Here is a 21,957-nt window from a genome sequence, read left to right on the forward strand (position 1 = left end):
ACGTTTAACTATAACAAAATGATGTCAGTCTCAAATGAGGTCTTCAAGGGGCGTCCACTCCCTTTGTCTGACTAGGATCTGGGAAACCCAAGTTCAGATCCCTATTGTACCGCTGAAGCTTAACAGATGACCTTGGGCCAGTCACATGTTCTCAGCCTAACCAACTTCACAGGGTTGTTGTGGGGTAGAAGGGAGGTATGGAGAACAATTGAAGACCCTTTGGGTCCCCACTGGGGAGAAAGGGTAAATGAAGCAAATAAAGATCTATCCAAGATGGGCAATGATTATTCCAAATTCCTGGACCATATCCTGTTTCCATGGCGTTTGCCATTTAACCAAGCAAAAATGAGACAGCAGTTCAAAATGTACAGGGCTTGAGGCTTTGTGGGCGCTGCTCTTGCTTGTGAAGGTGAGTAGGTAGCTGAACCAGATTTTATGGCATTGTGGTGTCTGTTGAGCCATTCGCTAGACAATGTTGCCAGCCAGATGAGGACGCTTTCACTACGACCAGGGCTTCCAGGAACTGAGGAAGTGGCACGGATTCCTCTCACAACCACACAAAGGGAGAAAATTGCCCTTCCCTATAGTCTGTGATAAGCAAGGAGGCAGAAGGGAGAGACTTTGCTTTCCATGGTATACACAGACATTTCCTTTGTCCCACTACAGCCTCTGGTAAAACAAATTTTGCACATTTTTGAGACAGCAGAAAAAACTGCAAAACCTGTTTGCTAGTGATTAAAGTGGGGTGAATATATGCCCAATGCCAAGTAGCGTCTCTTTCAAACTTCCTTCCCCTCTGAAAAACAACTACCTGTCTTCAGCCCAAAGCATATGCATTGAGTTCAGTTCAATCCACATATCTAGACCAGATGGAGAATTACTTAATGTAATATTATTACTGTTATTAACATAATATAATAGAACTTTAATGTAATGTTAAAATCATTTCCTCTTCTGCAGCAGGGCAGGTTTCTGAATCCTTAACGGGATTTGAAATAAATTATTTTAATGAAGCAGGTTTGAAAAGGAAGATTGTGAATGTGTTTTTCAATAGTATTGTGCAAAATCTAAGATCAGAGTCCTCAACCTTTTTGAGGCTGTGAGCATCAAAAGATGTGTGAGCCAGTTTGGTGTAGTGGTTAAGAGCGTGGGACTCTAATCTGGAGAACTGGGTTTGATTCCCCACTCCTCCACTTGAAGCCAGCTGGGTGATCTTGGGTCAGTCACAGCTTCTAGGAACTCTTTCAGTCCCACCCACCTCACAGGGTGTTTGTTGTGGGGATAATAATAACATTGTAAACTGCTCTGAGTGAGCATTAAGTTGTCCTGAAGGGTGGCATATAAATCGAATGCTATTATCATCATCATCATCATCAATCATCATCATCTTTTGAGTTTTGAGAAGAGGTGGTGAGCACCACCTCAAAGCGGCTGCCATGGAAGGCGGAGCCAAACACAATACCCCTTCCCCTGCTCACTTTGGAAAAGCAAAGGGTTAAAGTAAGAGATTATGGATTCTTAGAGAGGCTTTTAGGTCTGTTACAGATTGGCATGCTCCTCCCTCCCTCTCTCTCTAAAGTGGGGAGAGGATTGGGATGTGGGGCCTGCAGCGACTCTTTGCAGTCCAGAAGGTGGCACACTCCCAAGCAGACAGCCAGTTGTGGAGGCTGCTGTTAGACCAGAGGTCCCCAACCTTTTGGAGCCTGTGGGCATTTTTGCAATTTTGAGAGGAGGTGTTTAGTGTCATCCCAAAATGGTTGTCCCAGAAGGTGGAGGAAACCCCAAACGGCTGCCTCAGGAGACAGAGCCAAACAAAATACCTCCCTCCTCACTTTGAAAAGGATCTCAGGAGGGAAATAAAAGAAACTAAGGAAAGCCCAGGGGAAGGCAGGAAGAAGGTGAAGGGGGAATAAAAAGAAGGAAAGTCTGAAGGAGAACTAGAACGACAAGCCTGAATGCCTACTAGTCCTCATGATCTGCCACTGCCTGCTGCTGCTAATGCACCCATGGAAACCCTTTCATTTGAATGAGGGCAGCCAATAACAGGCTCTGTATTTAAAAGGTCCCATCCACTTTTGAAAGAGTTCTGCAGGCACGGGTGGGGTGGGGGGCCTGCCCAAGATCTTGGATACAAGGCTTTGTCTATAGTGATGCTAAAGATGGCCTGCAGTATTTTTTAAAAAATGGAAGTCCCCCCCTGAAAAACTTTTATCTGTAATAAACTATGGTGACATTTAGTGCATCCTAAGCGTACATGCTCAGAAATAAGCCCTGTTGAGTTCAATAGGACTTACTCCCTGTAACTCTGCTCAGGGTTGCAGCCTTAATTTACTAATTTAGTAGTCCATGCAGCAACACCAGTTTTATATCAACAGAAAATACAACCTCCGAAGATGGAATTTTCACACAATATGATGACAGAGTCTAGCACGTAGTTTTCTATGTTCTTATATAGTGAGTGTATACCTTAGCTGAAACTGAAATGGCATTTATTGTTACGCTTTTTCAAGAGTTAGGAGGTGTGCTAAATGGGACTCCAGCCTGCAAAATGGAACCAGCTCAAAGATTCGAATGATGACATATATGAATTTTGGGGTATGTTGAGGCAGTAGTGAACTGTGATGTAAATCAATGCAAAACCCAGTTCGCAAATTGGCTGTTTGCTGTCTAAAATGATCTTGCCATTTAATTAATTCAGTTTGCCCTTGGCTAAATCAAATATCACTTTTAGATCAGATAACCTCCAGATTAAAGTCTTTTTGTGAGTGCCAAATTCCTGATACAGAAATTCTCTAAATTGTCATGTAGAAGTATTTTGTCCTCTTTTGTAATCAGAACAGTTACTAATAATTTAATCTCTTAAATAACAAACAGTTGCAAAATCTGCTCAGATGCTTTTTTTTTTTTAAACATTTCTTGTTTAACTCTGTCAACAGTTGAAACAGTTTCAAGACTGTGGGTAGAATCCAGCAAAATGTGAGTAATTTCCTGTTAATTTCAATGGAAGAGTTCAGCATGTGCTGAACATTTTTCCCATTGAAGTCATGGGGATTTAAATGTGCTTAGCTTTGGTGGGATTATATCCTGTATTATTAAATATCCACTTTGCCTTTCTTTCTTTTTTACTATTAAATTATCCTGTAAGATACCTATTCAGCATTTTATTTGTTTATAGATGATCCAGAACTGGGGGCGAACACTATAGTGGCCAAGTTTGCAGATGTTACTAAACTATTCATGATGGTAAAAAGCAAGACTGAAGGATCTCCACCAGGGGTCATTTCGTAGAAAAAGAGCTGGAGGAACTCATTAGCATAACTCATTAGCATATGCCATGCCTCTTGCCATCACCGGAAGTGTGTCATTGGTATAATTGATTTCCATATGCCACACCCCCTGACATCACCTATTCTGGCTGTTTTGGACCCAATTCTGGCCATGGCAAAAAGGGACTGAAAATGGCTGAAAAGGGGCCCAAAATGGTCAGGATCGGGCTGGTGACGAGCGTGAGAGTGATCCACCACCCGTCAGAGGCCCGATCCAGGCTGTTTCATCCCCAATCCAGGCCAAAACGGGCCCAAAATGGCCAAGAGTCAGGTGGGCAGGGCCACCTGCCACATGACCTCTTTGGGGAACTGTGGAACTGCGTTCCTGTACGTTCCTCCTCGAAATGAGCCCTTATCTCCACAAACTGGACGAGTAGGCAACAATGTGGCAAATGAAGTTCAATGTATGCAAGTATAGATAAGGTGATACCCATTGGAACAAAGGAGACCAAACTTGCTGAGACGGAGAGGGAAAGGGACCTTGGGGTTCTAGTGGATAGCTCACTGAAAGTATCTATTAAGTACTGGGGTAGGCCCCGCAAGTGATTCAGCCAGGCAGTGACTTCAGCTCATAGTATAGTTTATTGTACAAGAGAAGAACAACTGGCCCCGAGGGGGCCACAATATATACACTCCCAACTCCACCCCATATCCATAACAACCCAATAAGAACGTGGGCTTTAGGATCCTTCATTTGCATGCACTAAACAAAAGGCATCCTGTTTACTTGATTGCAATTGGCTCCTGTCCAAGGAATAATGATTGGTTGCTGACATCCCAATTCCTGATAGGATTGGTTACCTTAGGAGCCTAGTTCTCCCCGAAGCTAGCTCAATACATAACAGTATCAACCCAGTGTGTCACAGCCATGAGAAAGGCAAACTCTATGCTCGGGATTATTAGGAAAGGGTGTTGAGAATAAAATGACCAGTATTGTAATGCCCCTGTATAAAACTATTGTGCAGCTTCATTTGGAATGCTGTGTGCAGTTCTGGTCACCGTATCCCTAAAAGGACGTTACAGAGCTGGAAAAGGTACAGAAGAAGGCAACCAAGATGAATAGGGGTTTGAAACACTTTTGTTATCAGGAAAGGCTGAAGAGTCTGGGACTTTTCAGTTCAGAAAAGATACGACTAGGGGGGCGGCGTGATAAATGTTTATAAAATTATGCATGGCATAGAGAGTGGACAGAGATGATTTTTTCTCCCTCTTCCAAAATACTAGAACTTAAAGGCATCCAATGAAATTGATGGATGGTAGATTTAGGACAGAGAAAAGGTAATACTTCTTTACACAATTGATTAAGGTATGGAATTCACTGCCAGAGGATATAATCATGGCCACAGACATAGACAGCTTTAAAAGGGGGTTAGACAGAGTCATGGAGGATAGGTCTATCAGCGGCTACTAGCCATGGGAACTAAAGGGAACCTCCATATTAAGGGACCATACATCTCTGAATACCAGTGCCAGGAGGCAACTATGCTCTTTTGAGTGTGTGTCCTGTTGAATAGACTGGGGTTAGTGCTGAATAATCATGAAAAGGATCACTCCAGTTGCACAAGATGGAGCTAGGCAAGTCAAATATCACCTCTGCCATGAACTCTCGACCTTACCTATCCATCTCCAATACAGGGACAATGAATAACCTATTTCTCAGAATTCTTATAGGAATTGTTCTTTTAAGAATTGTTACAAACATATATATGTTATGTCTTTACACCTTCAACTGATGACAGTTTCCAGAATTTTTGGGGAGAAGTTGTGAGATATAAATGAGTATAAAACGGTAACAAGTTTGTAGTGCAGATACAGTCACATGGATATATATGCATGTTTCCCTGTTCTTTTTTTTTTGTCCCCAGAAGTAGCCCAAGAAGCCCATTCATCTGAGCACCACTTGCTACTGACTGCCCCTTTTAAAAAGTAACTTGACCTCCATACTTGCTTCTGTGCCTTGAAGCAGGATTTTAGCTATGGGTCTGGAGACTAATTTATATAAAATCAATATTAGTGAAATGCTGTGCCATATGCTAAGCCCACAAGTAATTAAAACTGCTTCCATTTAAACTTCCTCAAACTGTATATGCGTTGATGTGTTATTACAGATAGAAAATCTCTATTAAGTACAGTTGAGCCTGCAATCTTGTTTCCCCTCCTTTCCCCATACCATTTACAATGTCCTCCTTGACTATTTCCCAATGAAACAGTATGATTATATAAGAAACAAACTTCTGAACATGTACAGACAGCTTTCTCCTGAGCAACTCTTGAGCAATTACAGCCTTTCTCCACACAAGTAGAATTAAGCGACGGGCCTTCCTTTCCAGTGGTACCCTTAAATCCATGCACCTTCCTTGTAAAATGTCAACAACTCCATGGCCCCCATTCCTCTAATGTGTGGGTATTCCATGTTACTCTGTTTTGAAAGACCTGTATCCCACCCTCTTCATCAAGTTTGGTACCTGCTGCAGCTTACAGGTTTACAGCTTTTAAAACATTCAATGGAATGTGTCTCAGCTCAGCAGTAGATCAACTGTTTTGCAAGCAAAAGATCCCAAGTTCATTTGTGTGCCTCTTTGGGAAAGATTGCAGTAAAGCTTGGATGGCTGCCATGTGGGAGGGAAACTTTGGATTCTCCCAGTCCCACCTACAAAGCAGCCATTTCCCTTCCCCCTGTCCCCTTGGCACCATTTCCTCCCTCTGACACCATGTGGGGGCTTTAAAAATATAATGGTAGTTGAATATCATTATACCATTATGTGACAGACCCCTAAGATTCAATATGGCTGAAGAGTGACACCTAGAGCATCTGGGTCTCAGGCCGCTGGGGTTTACGTGAGAATAAGGTTTTATACTCCATTCCACTTTGGGGCTACTTGGTCAAGTTAATCCTTTTTTGACAAAGAGCAACAGGTTTGGATCATGTTCCTTTTTTGTCATGTCAGTGCAGAGCCATTAAAATGGTGGAACCATCCTGTAATAATACTCTGATTGGTTGAAATAGTCTCTGACATCAGAGATGGAACTTTGCTCGGGATTGGTTAGATCTGCTGATCAGTCTCACTAAAGAGGCTGGCTTAGGTCAGTCTTCATTGCCCATAAACACCTGGAAGCTCAGGATTTTTCTTTGTATATGCTCTGGGGAGCCTGCTACAACTTAGGTAAAGTGTGCTTAGCTGGGTTAGGGTATCATTATTGCTTTATTTGAGAAACAGCGCTAAGTGATAGTGTGCTTTTCCCTGCATTTTGCATTTTGTCCTCCTTCCTGTCCCTTTTGGATCCACTCACCATTCTCTTCCTTTTTTTTCTTCTATAATAATCCTTTATATAAAGGCATTTTTGGCTCCCTTAGTACAATACAGTTCTCTGGGATATTTCACTGAATCTCTTCCCTAGGGGACAGAACCCCTTTGGGCACTACCTAGTTTGCTATTAGGTAGTTTTTCAGAGTTTTCACCCTTTTGCTTTGTTATTTTGCTAGGTCTGTGCCGGAAGGGCAGCTTCCCAGCAGATCAGTCTAGATTTCTCAGGGCAGGAGGTGCCTGAGTGGTGGCGAGCGACTACCAGAGTGCTTTCCAGGGAAACCTTGGTCTAAAATCATTCCCAGCAAGGAAAGCCACTTCCCTCCTTTTCCTAATCGTAACACATTATAACAGTTTGTCTATCAGGTTCTCTGAATTCCCAACTTCCATTTTTTTCTTTTGTAAAAAAGCAGGCTTGTAGTCTGTTTTGTTGCGGAAATATAAGTGGAAAGGAAAGGGGCTACAGACTTACTTAAAAAAATGAAATCTGGAAATTCAGAGAACCTGATACATGGGTTGTTGTAATAATGCATAATAGTTGATTTAAAAAAAAAACCACACAGGTGTGGGGACACTATTCTGCTCATTCTGTCACCACTTGCTCCTGCTGCTGTCTGGGGCTGTGTTAGATTTTTGCACCCTCTCATGTAGATTCAGCCAAAATGACAACAAAATATATAATCCAAGAATGTTTTTAACGGGTGTAGAAGTAGTCAGCCAAATATCAGAGAAAACAAATATTGGTGAAAACTCAAGAAGCTAGGCACCAGATGAGTTGATATGAGAAGGCATTCCAGAATCAAGGTGCCACAACGAAGAAAGCCCTGTCTCTGGTTGCCCATGTTGGAGAATATGGAGGAGGACTTCCGAAAGTGACTTCTGACAGCAGGCAAGCTAATATGCTCAAAGATATTCTCTTCCTCATGAGGAGCTTTTGTGTCCTGGCTCAACACCAGCCCTTTCCAAAGTAGTACAGGGCTTAATTACAGGCAATGCAGATCTGATCCCGAAACAAACAACAAAAAGGTGCACCCCCACCTCCATTTAGCTTAATGGGAATTTTGCTATTGACCTTTAATTGGACCTGGACAGCACTGCTGTTGTTGGGGCTAAATTCTGGTTCCATTGCTAGCAACAAGTGAAGAAACAATGGTCAGAGATCCCATGCAGAGGCAGAGCTGTCCCAAATTTTTATTCTGCACACACCAAATCCCTCACCTAGAGCTGATTACAAGTTGAGCAGCATTACCATAGCACATGAAAGGATCCAGATATTCCTGGATGCTATTTTCTCATTTTCCTCTTTTAATGTCACTTCATTTCTTCCTCCTCTTTGCAACTGCGTTTGTGTTTTGGCCAGAGGGTGGCAAGCAGAACCCTTATCATTATCCATGTATAAAAGCTCCTCAAATATACCAGACCCTGGTGCAGAAATGAAATCAGTCTGGCAATCTTTAAAAAAACAACAACACCAGACCAATGGAGAGGAGGCTTGGAAGAGGAAAGATCAGAAGATTCTCACTCCATTAATCCCATCCCCTGGAATGAAGGGATTGCCGTTCAGCCAACAAGCTGCTTAAATGCCTCTGTGTGCCTCCTCCTCCTCTCAAAGTGCAGGGAGTGGCTCTCACAATGGCATTGGCATAGCTGAGCCTGGCTCCTGTGGAATTTTGGCAAACAAAACAGTTGCCAGGTTTGCCTCTACCGTCAAACTGCATTTAGGCTGTCAGAACAGTACAAACCTTGCTGTAGTTCAATTCAAAGGGAAACACAAGGACCTTTGTGGGTGGCATTATAAAATAACCGCAGTCCCAGCAGGGGCGGGGGTGCCTCCACCTCTGCGATACACTTTCCTGAATTGCATGAAATGTTAGTGTTTGATGAAAGAATTCAAAGGTATAATTTAGGGTTTACCCCTTTTTAAGACTACCAGGGCAAAGTCAGAAGTCTTCCTTTCTCATTAAGGTTTCAAGTTACTATTTTTTGATCCTCATGGCTTCGTTTTTCAGTATAAAACATCCTGCACCTCCCAGCGAGTACTTAGCATGTTGCTTCATGTTTTCCCGCTCACGTTGTCTCTTTGCCAGATTTTTAATATATTTTTAAAAAGGTCTCAGGAGACACAATAGCCTCATTAAACGTCAGGATTATAAAGATAAGGGTCCTGAGACACAAAACGTAGCTTTGGATTTGGAAGGAGGGAATTGCTTGGTTGTAGTTGTTTATAGAAACCATTTGGAAGTCATCTCAAAGGCAGAAAAAGTGGGTGCTGAATTTTGGTTGATTAAAAACCAAACAAAAACCATTTGCAATTACCTTGGGCCAGGGAAGCCAGGTCCAGGCAAGCCCGAACTCTGTGCAAATTGTTCCTGGCTTTATTGCAAATGAAATGATTGGGGGGGCTTCCTGAAAGGTTTAATTAGAGCATGTAGGCCTTGGCTGTTGATGTTTGCCCTTGGGATTTCCACAGGCTGCTGCTGCGAGCTTGCAGTGCAAGCCAGCATGCCTTTCTGTTGTCCAGCATGTACCACTAGGTGATAATCACATCTATAAAATAAATTAAATCTGTACCCAGATGCGACAGCTATCTTTTGGGGGAGAGCTTTGTTTATTTAGGTATTTGGTTATCTCACTTTTCTCCCCAATGGGGTCCTAAAGTGGTTTGTAAAACCACCTAAATTTAATTTAAATAATGTTCAGCTCTCTTGTGTAGATAGAAACAGGGGTACTGTCTGTTGTCTTCTTTCCTCATATCTATGAGGAAACCTAGACTTATACCGAACATACAAAGCTGCAATACTGAGTCTAGCTCAGTACTTTCAGTGGCACTAGGGTTGCCAGCTCCTTGGGAGATGAAACCTGGAGAGTGCAGGGTTTGAGGAGGCAAGGGACGTCAACACCATATACGTGGTGTTTGTCTTCCATATAAACCTCCCCAGCCTGGGACTGTTTTTAGCCTTTTGTTTCAAGTGCATTTGCAAAGTATAGTGGCTTATGGTTCATCTCTCTACTACCTAACGCATCCTCCACTTTTCAATGTGCTTATTATGAATCATGAATATGAGTCCATTTTCTTATGTAGTGTATTGTTGAAATACTGTCTTCCAATAAACTGTTTAATTTGTATTTGTAACTGCAGATGTGCACCTTAAAAATTGGTATTTTTTGGATTTCAAGAAGGGCCTAAATAACAGTGTTCTTGTCCCCCAATATTAGTTTGTATTCAGGCTGTCTTATTCCCTATGGAGACCTACTTTCAAGGGGTTGGAATGACTATTTTTTTAACGTCACCAGTGTGATAGAACCTGTAGTAAGGCAACTTACTTAATAAAAGCAACTTAATTAATAACATTAACTGCTTAAGGCAACTTAATTAACAAAAGTGAAAAGCAGTTGGGAAATGTGGAAGTCTCCTAAGGGAACCATCCCTAAACCTCCTGTGGCTTCCTCCAGCCTAGGGAACAAAGGACTACCTAAAATAGAATATGGTGGCAGTAAATATGGTTTCCAGGTCCCCATACCCTCATGCCAGGACCTGGCACTCAACAGCAAGAGGTTCTTTGTGTGCACACTTTGTGACCGTGCTCCCAGCACTGATGCAATGACATCACTTCCAGAAGTGATGTCATCATGATGGCCACAGAAACACTCCCACTGTCATGTGATGTTGTCACTTCTGGAAGTGATGTTGTTGTGCACTCTGGGATTACACATGCTGCAATTGTGCTCAGGGTGCCTGCCAGTAGCTGGCGATCGCTGGGCAGCCTGCAACCTCCCACTGGTTGCTGGTGACTGGTGGGCAAGAGGGCAAACCACTGGGAGGTTGCTCACCACTGGCAGGCACCTGGGATCCCTAGCGGTAAATCATAATTGCAATGTGATTGTATGGGATTTGTTTAAATGGATTTAAAAGGAAACTGGATAAATCCATGGGTAGGTCTAGCACTAGACCTATCTAATTTCCAAGGGAATGAGAAGTGTTTCCAGGTTGCAATCTGGGGAATTGTTTTAACCTCAGTTATACCACTGCAGGACCAGAGATGTAAAATTTATGGCAACAGAGAGATACTTTTTTTCAGAAAAACCAAGCTGCAACGAAAACCAAAGGCTTTCAGGTTGCCAACATGCCAGGAAAAAAAGTCCTGTCCATTTGCAGAAACCTGTAACTGAAGCTTCTCATGGTATGCATCTAAATAATATCACCTGATTATTAGTGCAGATCAAAAGGGGTAGCTAGAGAAACTAGTTTAAAAGTTGGCAATCCTACTTAGGTTCAGTTCCAAAGCCTGTGTGCAAGAGAGGATGTATGTATCCAGGGGTAAAAATGCAGCATTCCTTTCCTCTGCACCTACTGTAGTAAAAAATTATTTTTTTAAAAAAACTGAGTCAAAAGACCAACCACCTGGGTTGAATATGTTGACTTAAAATATGGGGACATTGTGAAAAAAGGAGATTAAGAGTAAGAATGAAATCAAGCTAATTTTTTTTAAAAAAACAGCTTTATTAATGGTTGTCGTTTTTCTCCAAGAAATAAAATGTGCTAATTGAAAGAGAACTGAAGATGAAATCCTAGATCCTATTGATGAGAACCCAGGAACTAGCTTATTCCTCCAATCTCAGATCTTTAAGGTAGAGTTCCTCATGGTGTGGTCCTTAGTTTTCAGTCTGTCTTTATGAATAATAAAAACAGGACATCAAAATATATATGGCCTACTGCATTCTCTTTAATTTGTATCCACTGGCAGCAGTCATTGGGTCGTATCATGCTAACCATGACTTTAACAGAGCAGCCACATAATACCATTTTAAGCTGGGGATAGTTCAAACTTTCATTTTATTACAAGGCTCTGTCTCTTGGTAATGTATACATAAAATACATACAAGATAAACAGCCCATTTAACATCTGTTTTTGGCTAAATATAAAAAACAGTTGACTTTTTACCCTCTCTTTCTCTTCAGTAATTTATTCTGCTGACCAGAAGAAATAAGATTGGTTCTCCCCCCTTCTCCCCAACCCCTGGACCAGATGTAGTGTGCTTTAGTTTTGTGTCATGCAGGTGTTCCCCCAGCTGGGAAGTATGGAAATTTGCCATCCAGCAGAGATGATGGTTTGTGATAGAAATGCGAGGGCGTTAAAAATAATTCAACTAAGAGTAGGTTTTTGTCCCTGGTGAGCCCCCCATATGCACAGCATATGATCAGAGGAGCAGCTGTTCTGCATTTTAGCTGAAGAGTTATAAAGTTAGAAACGTGGTTGGCCTTTTCAAAACATAAGCAACTGCTTGCTGTCAAGGAAACCAATTTCAACAGTAAACTCCTGTTTTTAAAGACTTCCAAACATAATAATCCCATTGGACTCATGTTCAGGTGGTCTTGAAGAAGTGAATGAACTTGGTTACTATGTTCACGAGAGTCTTGTTTACTCAAGAGTTCTATATTTACTGACAGTGTCCACGTTTCTGGGAAGATACTGCGTTCTACAGTTGGTTCTATTTTAAGCCTGCAAATTTGAAGATGGGACAATTGAATAAGGACAGTTTAAAGTACTCTGGACCTTGGGTTGACCAATATCTATTTTTTTAATGTACTAGGGCCCCAAAGGCAGTTCACAACCTAACATAAATTCAGTATTAAAATGAAACACCAACAATAAACACATAAATACCCTAAAAATAGGATACTTGCCTTCCAAACTGGTTTTAAAAATGCTCCCTCCTGCAGTATTTTATGTAAAGGGTCATCTGTATTGCTCACATATATATGCTGCCTTTTCTACATATTTCAATGTGCACAGGGTAGCTGGGGCAGCTTGGGAAAGAATACCCCTTAATTGTTTTGGTGGTGGGAAAACAGCCAGTGCTGGCTGATAAGAGGATTCTGCAAGCTGAAAATCTCTCTCCTCTCCCAGATTGTCCTCTCCTCCACCAAGTTCAAGATGCACATTTACAAGATGGTGAACAGCCTGGACAGGTTAGAAACAGTACAGGTTGCCTCTAGCTTACTTGGAGCAAATTTTTAAAAATGGTAGCTGTAGCTTTAAGTGGGCCTCTTAAAGGGTGTGGCTCTGGTGACTATCTAACTCTGCTAACTGTTGGTCATGTATCTCCAGCTCTCAGAGCCAAGCTACAAGTGACACCTGACACAGGTTGGACACTTGTCAGCTTCCCTCAGGTTTTGATGGGAAATGCAGGCATCCTGGTCTTGCAGCTGTAATAGAGAGCCAAGCTGTAAAACCAGGACGCCTACATTTCCCATCAAAACTTGAGGGAAGCTGACAAGTGACAAGTGTGTAAGGCGTCACTTGTAGCTTGGCTCTCAGATGCTAGGGATTAGCAACATTTGATGGCCACCAGTATCAAGTCCTGATAGCGATTTTTGTTATGGCCACTGACTAGCTGTTGGTGGTAGATTGAACATTGAACTAAAATGAGATATGCCACCCGCTGCCTACATGCTGAACAGTGGCACTCTAGACCATGTTGTTTGGCAGGTAGGGATGATTCTCCAGCAAAGCAACTGAGGTGAGCCTCTGGGCCATTGGCAACACCATTGAAGCTGGCAATGTACCAGAAGGTGGTGGACATGGCTTATACCTGTCATCTACCATTTTCTAATGAGCCCCTGTGGTGCTGGCAGCACCACTGGGAATTGGCCTCTTCTAGGGTGTCTGGCCATCATCTACCTGCTCCCTCTTTTTTATCAGCACACCAGCATCTTTGCCAGAATAAAAGCATGTGTGTGCATGGGGTGTTGACAAAATTGCCTGCTCCTGGATATGCCATTGGCCTAAACAAGAATGGTGTTTCTTAAGTTGAAGCCCACAAAAAATATCACACACACACCCGCCCCAGCTGGAGAATTCCTTCTTCCCTATCCTTTGCTGCCCCTTAGTTTACAAGCATGGCTACTGTTAGAGTCACTATGGGCAAAGTGTTGCCCTCCTAAACCCAGGGCTCATTTTGAGGGGGAAGGCGCAGGAACGCAGTTCTGGCAGTTCCCCAAAGAGGTCACATGTCAGGTGTCCCCACCCACCTGACTTTCGGCCATGTTGGGCCCGTTTCGGCCTAGATTGGGGCCGAAACTGCCAGGATCGGGTCTCTGACAGGTGGTGGATCACTCTCCTGCTCATCAGTGGCCCGATCCTGACCATTTTGGGCCCCTTTTCAGCCATTTTTAGCCCCTTTTTGCCATTTTGGGCCCAATTTCAGCCCTGAATGGCCAGGATTGGGTCCAAAACAGCCAGAATAGGTGATGTCAGGGGTGTGTGGCATATGCAAATCAGTTATACTAATGACACACTTCTGGTGATGGCAAGAGGCATGGCATATGCTAATGAGTTATGCTAATGAGTTCCTCCAGCTCTTTTTCTACGAAATGACCCCTGCCTAAACCCTCTAGTACATGCTCACTGAGATATTTATATTACTGTTCATGCCACACATGATGATTACTGGCTTCACAGTATCAATGCAGAGTTAAGAAAATGTAATTTTTAAAACAAAAAGGAATGCTCTGAAGAAAGACCTACATGCTACAAAGAAGTTGTCACTGAACATAGCACTCTTTGTGTCAAATTCCTTTCTTCCTTTGCTAATGTCTTATTTAACTTACCCAATATCCTGATGTCATTATGCTACATCTCTGTCAGTTGATTATGTGAAGCAGGGCTAGGGAAGAACATACTGTGATGTTATCAGACATCAACTACTAGATGTCATCAGAGTCAAGAGGGGAAACTTGAAACAGATTCTGGATTTCCCTCATTCTCAAGATGCTGAATTCTACATCCATGATAAAATTCTATGCTCATGAACGTTTATGGAATTGAGAAATATATCATAGCAGACTGATAATTCATTAATCTTGGGTATACTTAGGCTGACTGGTAGCAGTTTTTTTTCTAGCTATGCCTGTTTAATCCTTTTTCTGGATTACACATGGGCATAAACGGTGCAAACTGGTGTGGTCTTTTCTTCCGAAACTAACAGCCTATTAACATGCAGTGGCAGCCAATCAGACTTTTTTCAAGTACTCTTAAACATATATGAACCTGAGATTTGCTAGTGAGGCCCTGCTCAGAATTCCAGCGTAGGTTAATGCAAGATATTCAACAACAACAGGGGCTTCTCAGTAGTTGTACTTGAACTCTGGAAACCAGAAGCTCCTTCTTGTCTTCTTTCAGGGTTGGATCTTATGGGCCTTTCTTGCTAACACAAGAGGTTGCTCCACTGGTACGAGCCTTCTTAGACTGCAGAAAAACGGCAATTAGTGAGAAAAGTCAATAGCACTCACCAAATTGTTATTCTGCCATGGTAGCTCCCTGGCCTGCTTAGTTTGATTTTAAGCTGATATTGACTCTGGTGCTATTCAACAATTTTTATACTGGTGCTATAAATATATTTAAGTTTGTATTTTACAGATTTTATGGGATATTGTTTTCAACATTAAACTTTTTTGAGAGCTTTGCCTCAAAAGCAGTACAGAAATTCTGCAAACAAAAAGAAACACAACAACTTTTAATATTAAGCTAGTTCATTAAAAGATAGGTCTATTTATTTAAAAATTTGTACATCGAAGAGTTCTATATTATGTCTTACACAAGAAACGAGAAGGCTTTACATATTACAAAAGGATGTCATTAGGTCCAAGTTCTACTGTGAATTTTATGAACACTGTACATTAGAATGGCAAATCTGAGTTATAAAACATATATAGGATGAATAAGTAACTGCTGTGTTGTAGAAAGCTTAAAAAATGGAAGCCAGCACTTGGATTCCAAGTTCTGAAAATACTCAAACTCAAAGCCAAATTATGTTTTTAAAAAGAACAACTTACAAGCAGCTGTTTTTTAGATTGTGGCATCCTAGTATACAAACATATATTATTTTTCCTCTGCTCAGGAACGAGGAAGATTGTTCTCTTAAACAAGCAACAATACTCATACAGAAATATTTCTTAGAATGATGTTTTCTTTTCCACTGGGAGCTTCACTCATTGTTGGCAAAGCTTTCTCCTTATGTCCCATTTTTCTCGGAAAAGATAAAATGTTAATGAGTAGTATGTTTAAATAGAAAAGATCTGCCCAGTATCTAGAGCTCAGGAAACACCCAGTACAAACCATTTTCTCTTTATGGTGCTCATTAATCCTAAATCACCATTAAAAAAAAAAACCAATACAAGAGGAAATAGGTGTCTAAGGAACTGTTTTTTTTTTAACAGACTGCCATCCTTCCTTATAGTGCAGTTAAAAAAGAGAAATACACACACAAATGTATTACATACTGGCACAATGCTCCTCACCGAGACAAGAGAGAGGAGTGGGCAGATATGTAGGGAGGGCTTATATATTGCAGGGGTTTCTGGAGTGGTGCACTGCCATATAAGTTCTCCTTTCCTCTGCTGCCAGGAGTAGATTTTTGCCTTCTCCATGTCCTCATGTGCAGTGTTTTGGCTTCCCTCCACCCTCACTTACAAATGAATGGTCAGCGTTCTTGTCCATGTGAAAAAGTACAACTTACCTCACATAGGAACATATTAAGTTGCCGTACTGAATCAGACCACATCCACCTATCTCAAAATCTTGGAAGGGTTCTTCCCAATCCTGCTTCCTGAGATCCCCTTGAAACTGAACCTGGGATCTTGTGCTTATGAGGTATGCCTCTGAGCTATGGGGCTGTCTTGGAAAGAACACTGGGGTACAGGCAAACTTGCTTTGGGTGACTCCCAGGGACATCAGTCACTAAAAATCACCCTGAGTCCATATAGAGAAAGGGATGGAGGAAGGAAATCTTCAAATCTCATGCAGCTAGGGTTGCCAGTCTCCAGGTAGTGACTGGAGATCTCCTGGAATTACAACTGATCTCCAGGCCATAGAGATCTATTCCCCTGGAGAAAATGGCTGCATTGGAGGGAGGACTCTATGGAATTATCTTATGATGAGGTCCTTTCCTTCCCAAAGCCTGCCTTTTCCAGGCTTTATCCCTCAAATCTCCAGGAATTTCCCAACCTGGAGCTGGCAACCCTACACGCAGCCAGTAATAAAGCACATTGAAATCCCTTTGATTTCAGTTTCAGCAGGACTTACTCATGCCCCTCAATCCTGAAGCCATTTCAGTAGACATAGTACAGTCTTGTATGCATTGTATACATAGGTCACATGGTGCGGGGGAAGAATGGACACATGGACTGGGTTGCCAGCCTCCAGCTGGGGCTGGAGATCTCCCGGAATTACAACTGATCTCCAGACAACAGAGATCAGTTCCCCTGGAGAAAATGGCTGCTTTGGAAGGTGGACTCCATGGCACCATGCCTTGCTGAGGTTCCTCCCCTCAGCAAACTCCAGATTTCCCACACTGTACCACACAAATCTCTAGGAATTTCCTTCCCTGGAGTTAGCAACTCTATGCCACCCTTACAGGAAGGGGAACATGCTTGATAGCAGGCTCTTGTGTTCATTAGAAAGACAGTGCTATATTTAAAACCAACCTAAACACCATAAATCTTACAATGGAAAAGTAATAGATTTTAAGTTTTTTTAAAAATCATAGAAGCTCTTCTTTGACAGTAACATCCTATTAAAAGGATCACATATTATAAAATCATTTAAGCAAAGACATTTTGTTATAGGGAGGTGCCTGACAGGGGTATTGTTATACAGGGAGGGGGAATACAACCTTTATACAAAAAAGTGGCAATGCCCAGGTTATATTATGAAACATGAATACTACTTTGAACTATATGAGCAAAAAGCATGATTACAAGTACTGATTTCCTTAATAAAGCTTTTTTCCCTTAAAAAGAACCAAAAACAAATGTAAAATCTATAAATAAAGTTGTAAGTGCTTCATTTAAGAGGATATTTCTTTGGCTGCTTTGGGAGTTGACAAAGGACATAGTTGTAGTGCCTAAAATGAATATGGTCCTACAATTAGCATTAACCTCAGGACTGAACTCGACCGATAATTCATATTATTGACTGTCAGCATCTCCAGGTCAATTATATGTTCTCGAGGTCCTGATAATGGCTTGACCAATACAAGCATTGCACTCACTGGGCTTGTTTGCTGAAAGAGAAAAAAAAATAAAGTTTTCAGCTAGATATATGTAACATTTCTTTTCTAAGCAGTTTTCAAAGTTTAGTAGTATGCCTGAGTTCTGATGTAGTTGATTATTTATTACAAAGATGAATTCTGAAGATTTTTGTCAAATCTACTAGCATACTGGCTATTTCCATGAATCAGAAACTCCCCACCTGTGGAAAGGAGAACAGCTCTAACACGCCTTTCCTAACATACTCATTACCTAAACAGTAAAGAGTCCAGTAGCATCTTTAAGACTAACCAACTTATTGTAGCATAGTTGATTAGTCTTAAAAGGTGCTACTGGACTGGACTATTTTGCAACTACAGACTAACACGGCTAACTCCTCTGGACTGATTACCTAAATGCAGGGAGTTCTTAAAAGGGAAGAAGGATTCGTGATCTTCCTCCAGCATTCTAAAACAGTACAACCTCAGAAGGGATATAGTATGTTTTGAACTTGTAGATCAAGTCTAAAAAAAAGTGTGGAGATGTGAAAAGAACTACGATCAGAATGGAAGAGAATTATGTGATTAACAGTAAGGAGGATGACCTGGAATATTAGGTGCAGACAGCAGCCCATTCAATAGGGACGTGTAATCAGATAATAACCATCTGACTTGAATCACATCCATTCTTTAATATAGTTAATATAACTAGACTAATCCAACTGCAGTCATTTTTGACATTCAATAGTACTCAGAAATGTTTGGATCTAATAGGCATTCTGACACTTTGTTCTCTGGTTTCAGAACCTGGTTCAGCAGCAGAGGCAGTGAGAGAGTAACTCAGCAGGTATGTGCCGGACATGGATGTCATCCAATCAATATGCCACGAAATGGGTCTTTACAACTGGCTTTTACACACACAGTATTTTTATTTTCTGCCAGTCACGGCAATGTCAATGGAAAGGCTTTCTGATCTTATGCAAGCATGCCTCCTGCTTACATAGAAACTATTTCACTGTTTAGGGATGCACCTGCTAGGCAAGCCAAAGCTTTGCTTGTATCTGCTGGTAGACAGAGCTGAGCAGAGTGGGGTGGGGGGGATATAGACAGCAAAGGCCCAACCTTTGCTTTCTTCATCCCCAGCAATAAACAATGCACCTTCCCTGCAGAGAACAAACCAAAGACTTTACTTGCACTAGCCAGCAGTGCAGCAAAAGCTAGGGATAGGTGTAGAATGGACCACCTCTTCCTCTGATAGGCAGCTTGCCTACATTACAGGTTGGGAGGGGAATAAAGACATAACTCAGACTCAGAGGAGTTAGCCGTGTTAGTCTGTAGTAGCAAAATCAAAAAGAGTCCAGTAGCACCTTTAAGACTAACCAATTTTATTATAGCATAAGCTTTCGAGAATCAAGTTCTCTTCGTCAGATGCCTGATCAAAACTGGGCAGATACAGAAGAGGAGGGGGAAAGAGAGAGAAAAAAGGGAGGGGGCATAAATCACAAGAAGGCAGAATGCAATTAGCATGGAGGCTATCAAAACATTCCTTTGCTTGGAAATGTAAACATTTCCTTTTGGTGTGCAGTCAGTTTGTAGCAGTGAAGGTATCCAATTCCTATGTAGTATAAGCCTTCGATGACCACAGCTCTCCCTGCCAGCTGCATCTGACAAAGAGAACTGTGGTCCCCGAAAGCCCACACCAGGCGTCACTGGGCTCCCCCAGATCACGCCTCTGTAAAGAGAATCTGTTACCTGTGGTAATGTGATAACCATTCATAGTCTCTATTCAGTCCCCGCTTGACAGAGTCAAATTTGCATATGAATTCCAATTCAGCAGCCTCCCGTTGGATTTTGTTTTTGAAAGGTTTCTGTTGAACCACAGCGACCTTTAAGTCTTTGGTGGAATGTCCTGGTAGATTGAAGTGTTCTCCCACTGGTTTCTGGATGTTTCCATTTCTAATGTCAGATTTGTGTCCATTTATTCTTTTGCGTAGAGGTTGGCTGGTTTGTCCAATGTACAGAGCAGAGGGACATTGTTGGCACATGAGGGCATATATCAGGTTGGAGGATGAGCAGCTGTAAGAGCCAGAGACAGTGTAGTTGATGCCATTGGGTCCTGTAATTGTATTCCCTGGGTAGATATAGGGGCAGAGCTGGCATCTGGGTCTGTTGCAGGGCTTGGTACCTGTGCTGGTGACTCTGCTGGCCGATTCATGATTGTAAGTGAGAAGTCGTTTAAGATTGGGGGGCTGTCTGTAGGCAAGGAGAGGTCTTCCACCCAGGGCTTCTGAGAGAGAGGTATCATTTTCCAGGATGGGTTGTAGCTCACTGATGATACGTTGGATGGGTTTGAGCTGGGAGCTATAGGTGACAACCAGTGGTGTTCTGTTGTTAGTTCCTTTAGGTTTGTCCTGGAGCAGACTGTTCCTGGGTACTAGTCTGGCCCTGTTAATTTGTTTCTTCACTTCATTTGGTGGGTACTGTAGTCCCAAAAATGCTTGTTGTAAATCTCTTAAGTGTGAGTCTCGGTCGAGAGCATTGGAGCAGATACGGTTGTAACGTAAGGCTTGGCTGTAGACAATAGACCGAGTGGTATGTTTAGGGTGGAAGCTGGAGGCATGTAGATATGAGTATCGGTCTGTTGGTTTCCGGTATAAGGTGGTATTTATTCGTCCATTATGTAGTTGTACAGTGGTGTCCAGGAAGTGTACCTGTTGTGTAGAGTGGTCCAGGCTTAAGTTGATAGTAGGGTGAAAGTTATTGAAGTCCTGATGAAATCTCTCAAGGGCTTCCTTCCCATGGGTCCAAATGATGAAGATGTCATCCAGGAATCTTAAGTATAGTAGTGGTTCCAGTGGATGTGAGCTGAGGAAGCGTTGCTCTAAGTCCGCCATGAATATGTTAGCATATTGTGGTGCCATGCGTGTGCCCATGGCTGTGCCATTAACCTGTAGATATAAGTTGTCACCAAATTCGAAGTAATTGTGAGTGAGCACGAAGTGACAAAGTTCAGTGGCGAGGTTTGCTGTGGTTTTGTCCGGGATAATATTCCGTATGGCTTGCAATCCATCTGCATGTGGGATATTGGTGTACAAGGCCTCCACATCCATGGTTGCTAGGATGGTGTCATCTGGTAGGTTGTCAATGGATTGTATTTTCCTGAGGAAGTCAGTGGTGTCCCGTAAATAGCTGGGTGTGCTGGTGGCATAGGGCCTGAGGATAGAGTCCATGTATCCCGAGACTCCTACTGTGATGGTGCATTTTCCTGCAACAATTGGGCGTCCTGGGTTACCCGCTTTGTGGATTTTGGGTAGTAGGTAGAATCTTCCTGGTCGTGGTTCCTGGGGTGTGTCTGTATGGATGCATTCTTGTATGTCCATGGGGAGTGTTTTTAATATTTTATTGAGTTCCCTTTTGTATTGTTCAGTGGGGTCAGAAGGTAGTATTTTATAGAATGTTGTGTTGGAGAGTTGTCTTTCTGCTTCTTGTATATAATTTTGTTTATCCATGATGACAACTGCTCCGCCTTTGTCAGCTTCCTTGATTACGATGCCAGAATTATTTTGGAGGCTGTTTATGGCCTCTCTTTCTCCACGGCTGAGGTTCTGCTTTAGGTGTTGTTGTTTGTCAATTATCTCAGCCTGAGCCCGTCTACGGAAGCATTCAATGTAAAAGTCCAATGAGGAGTTACGGCCCTCAGGTGGTGTCCATGTGGAATTCTTTTTCCTGGAGTTTTGTAACGATGGTTGTGTATTGCTGGGTTGGGGGGGTGGGGGCTGCTGAGGCTGCTGTGATGGTGTCTGTTCAGTGCTTTGTTCGTCATTTTGTCCAGCAGAGTAGTTGAAGAATTCTTTCAGTCTTAGGCGTCTAAAATAGGCCTCCAGGTCTCCACAAAGTTGTATGGTTTGTGTGGGTCTGGCTGGGCAAAAGGATAGTCCACGTGAGAGGACTGATTCCTCTGCTGGGCTCAGCTTGTAACTGGAAAGATTGATGATGTTGCTTGGATCCCAAGTGTTTTTGCTCTCTGTTGCAGGCAGGAGTTTTGAGAATTTCTTCTCCTTCTTGTCCACAAAGCGGGTAACCCAGGACGCCCAATTGTTGCAGGAAAATGCACCATCACAGTAGGAGTCTCGGGATACATGGACTCTATCCTCAGGCCCTATGCCACCAGCACACCCAGCTATTTACGGGACACCACTGACTTCCTCAGGAAAATACAATCCATTGACAACCTACCAGATGACACCATCCTAGCAACCATGGATGTGGAGGCCTTGTACACCAATATCCCACATGCA

The 21,957-nt window shown here is 42.4% G+C and overlaps 1 protein-coding gene across 1 annotated transcript in view; it reads right to left on the reverse strand.

Annotated features, from left to right (window-relative positions):
• Positions 1-15,163: 15,163 nt before the first annotated feature.
• EFEMP1 (EGF containing fibulin extracellular matrix protein 1) overlaps positions 15,164-21,957 on the reverse strand; it is a 78,062-nt gene continuing 71,268 nt past the window's right edge. The window contains exon 12 of the mRNA XM_054986771.1: positions 15,164-17,695. Coding sequence (XP_054842746.1) covers positions 17,537-17,695 — 159 coding nt within the window. The 3' untranslated portion in view covers positions 15,164-17,536. The remainder of the gene's footprint in view (positions 17,696-21,957) is intronic.

This window comes from Eublepharis macularius, chromosome 1, assembly GCF_028583425.1.
Source record: "Eublepharis macularius isolate TG4126 chromosome 1, MPM_Emac_v1.0, whole genome shotgun sequence".
In the NCBI taxonomy this organism is placed as follows: Eukaryota; Metazoa; Chordata; class Lepidosauria; order Squamata; family Eublepharidae; genus Eublepharis; species Eublepharis macularius.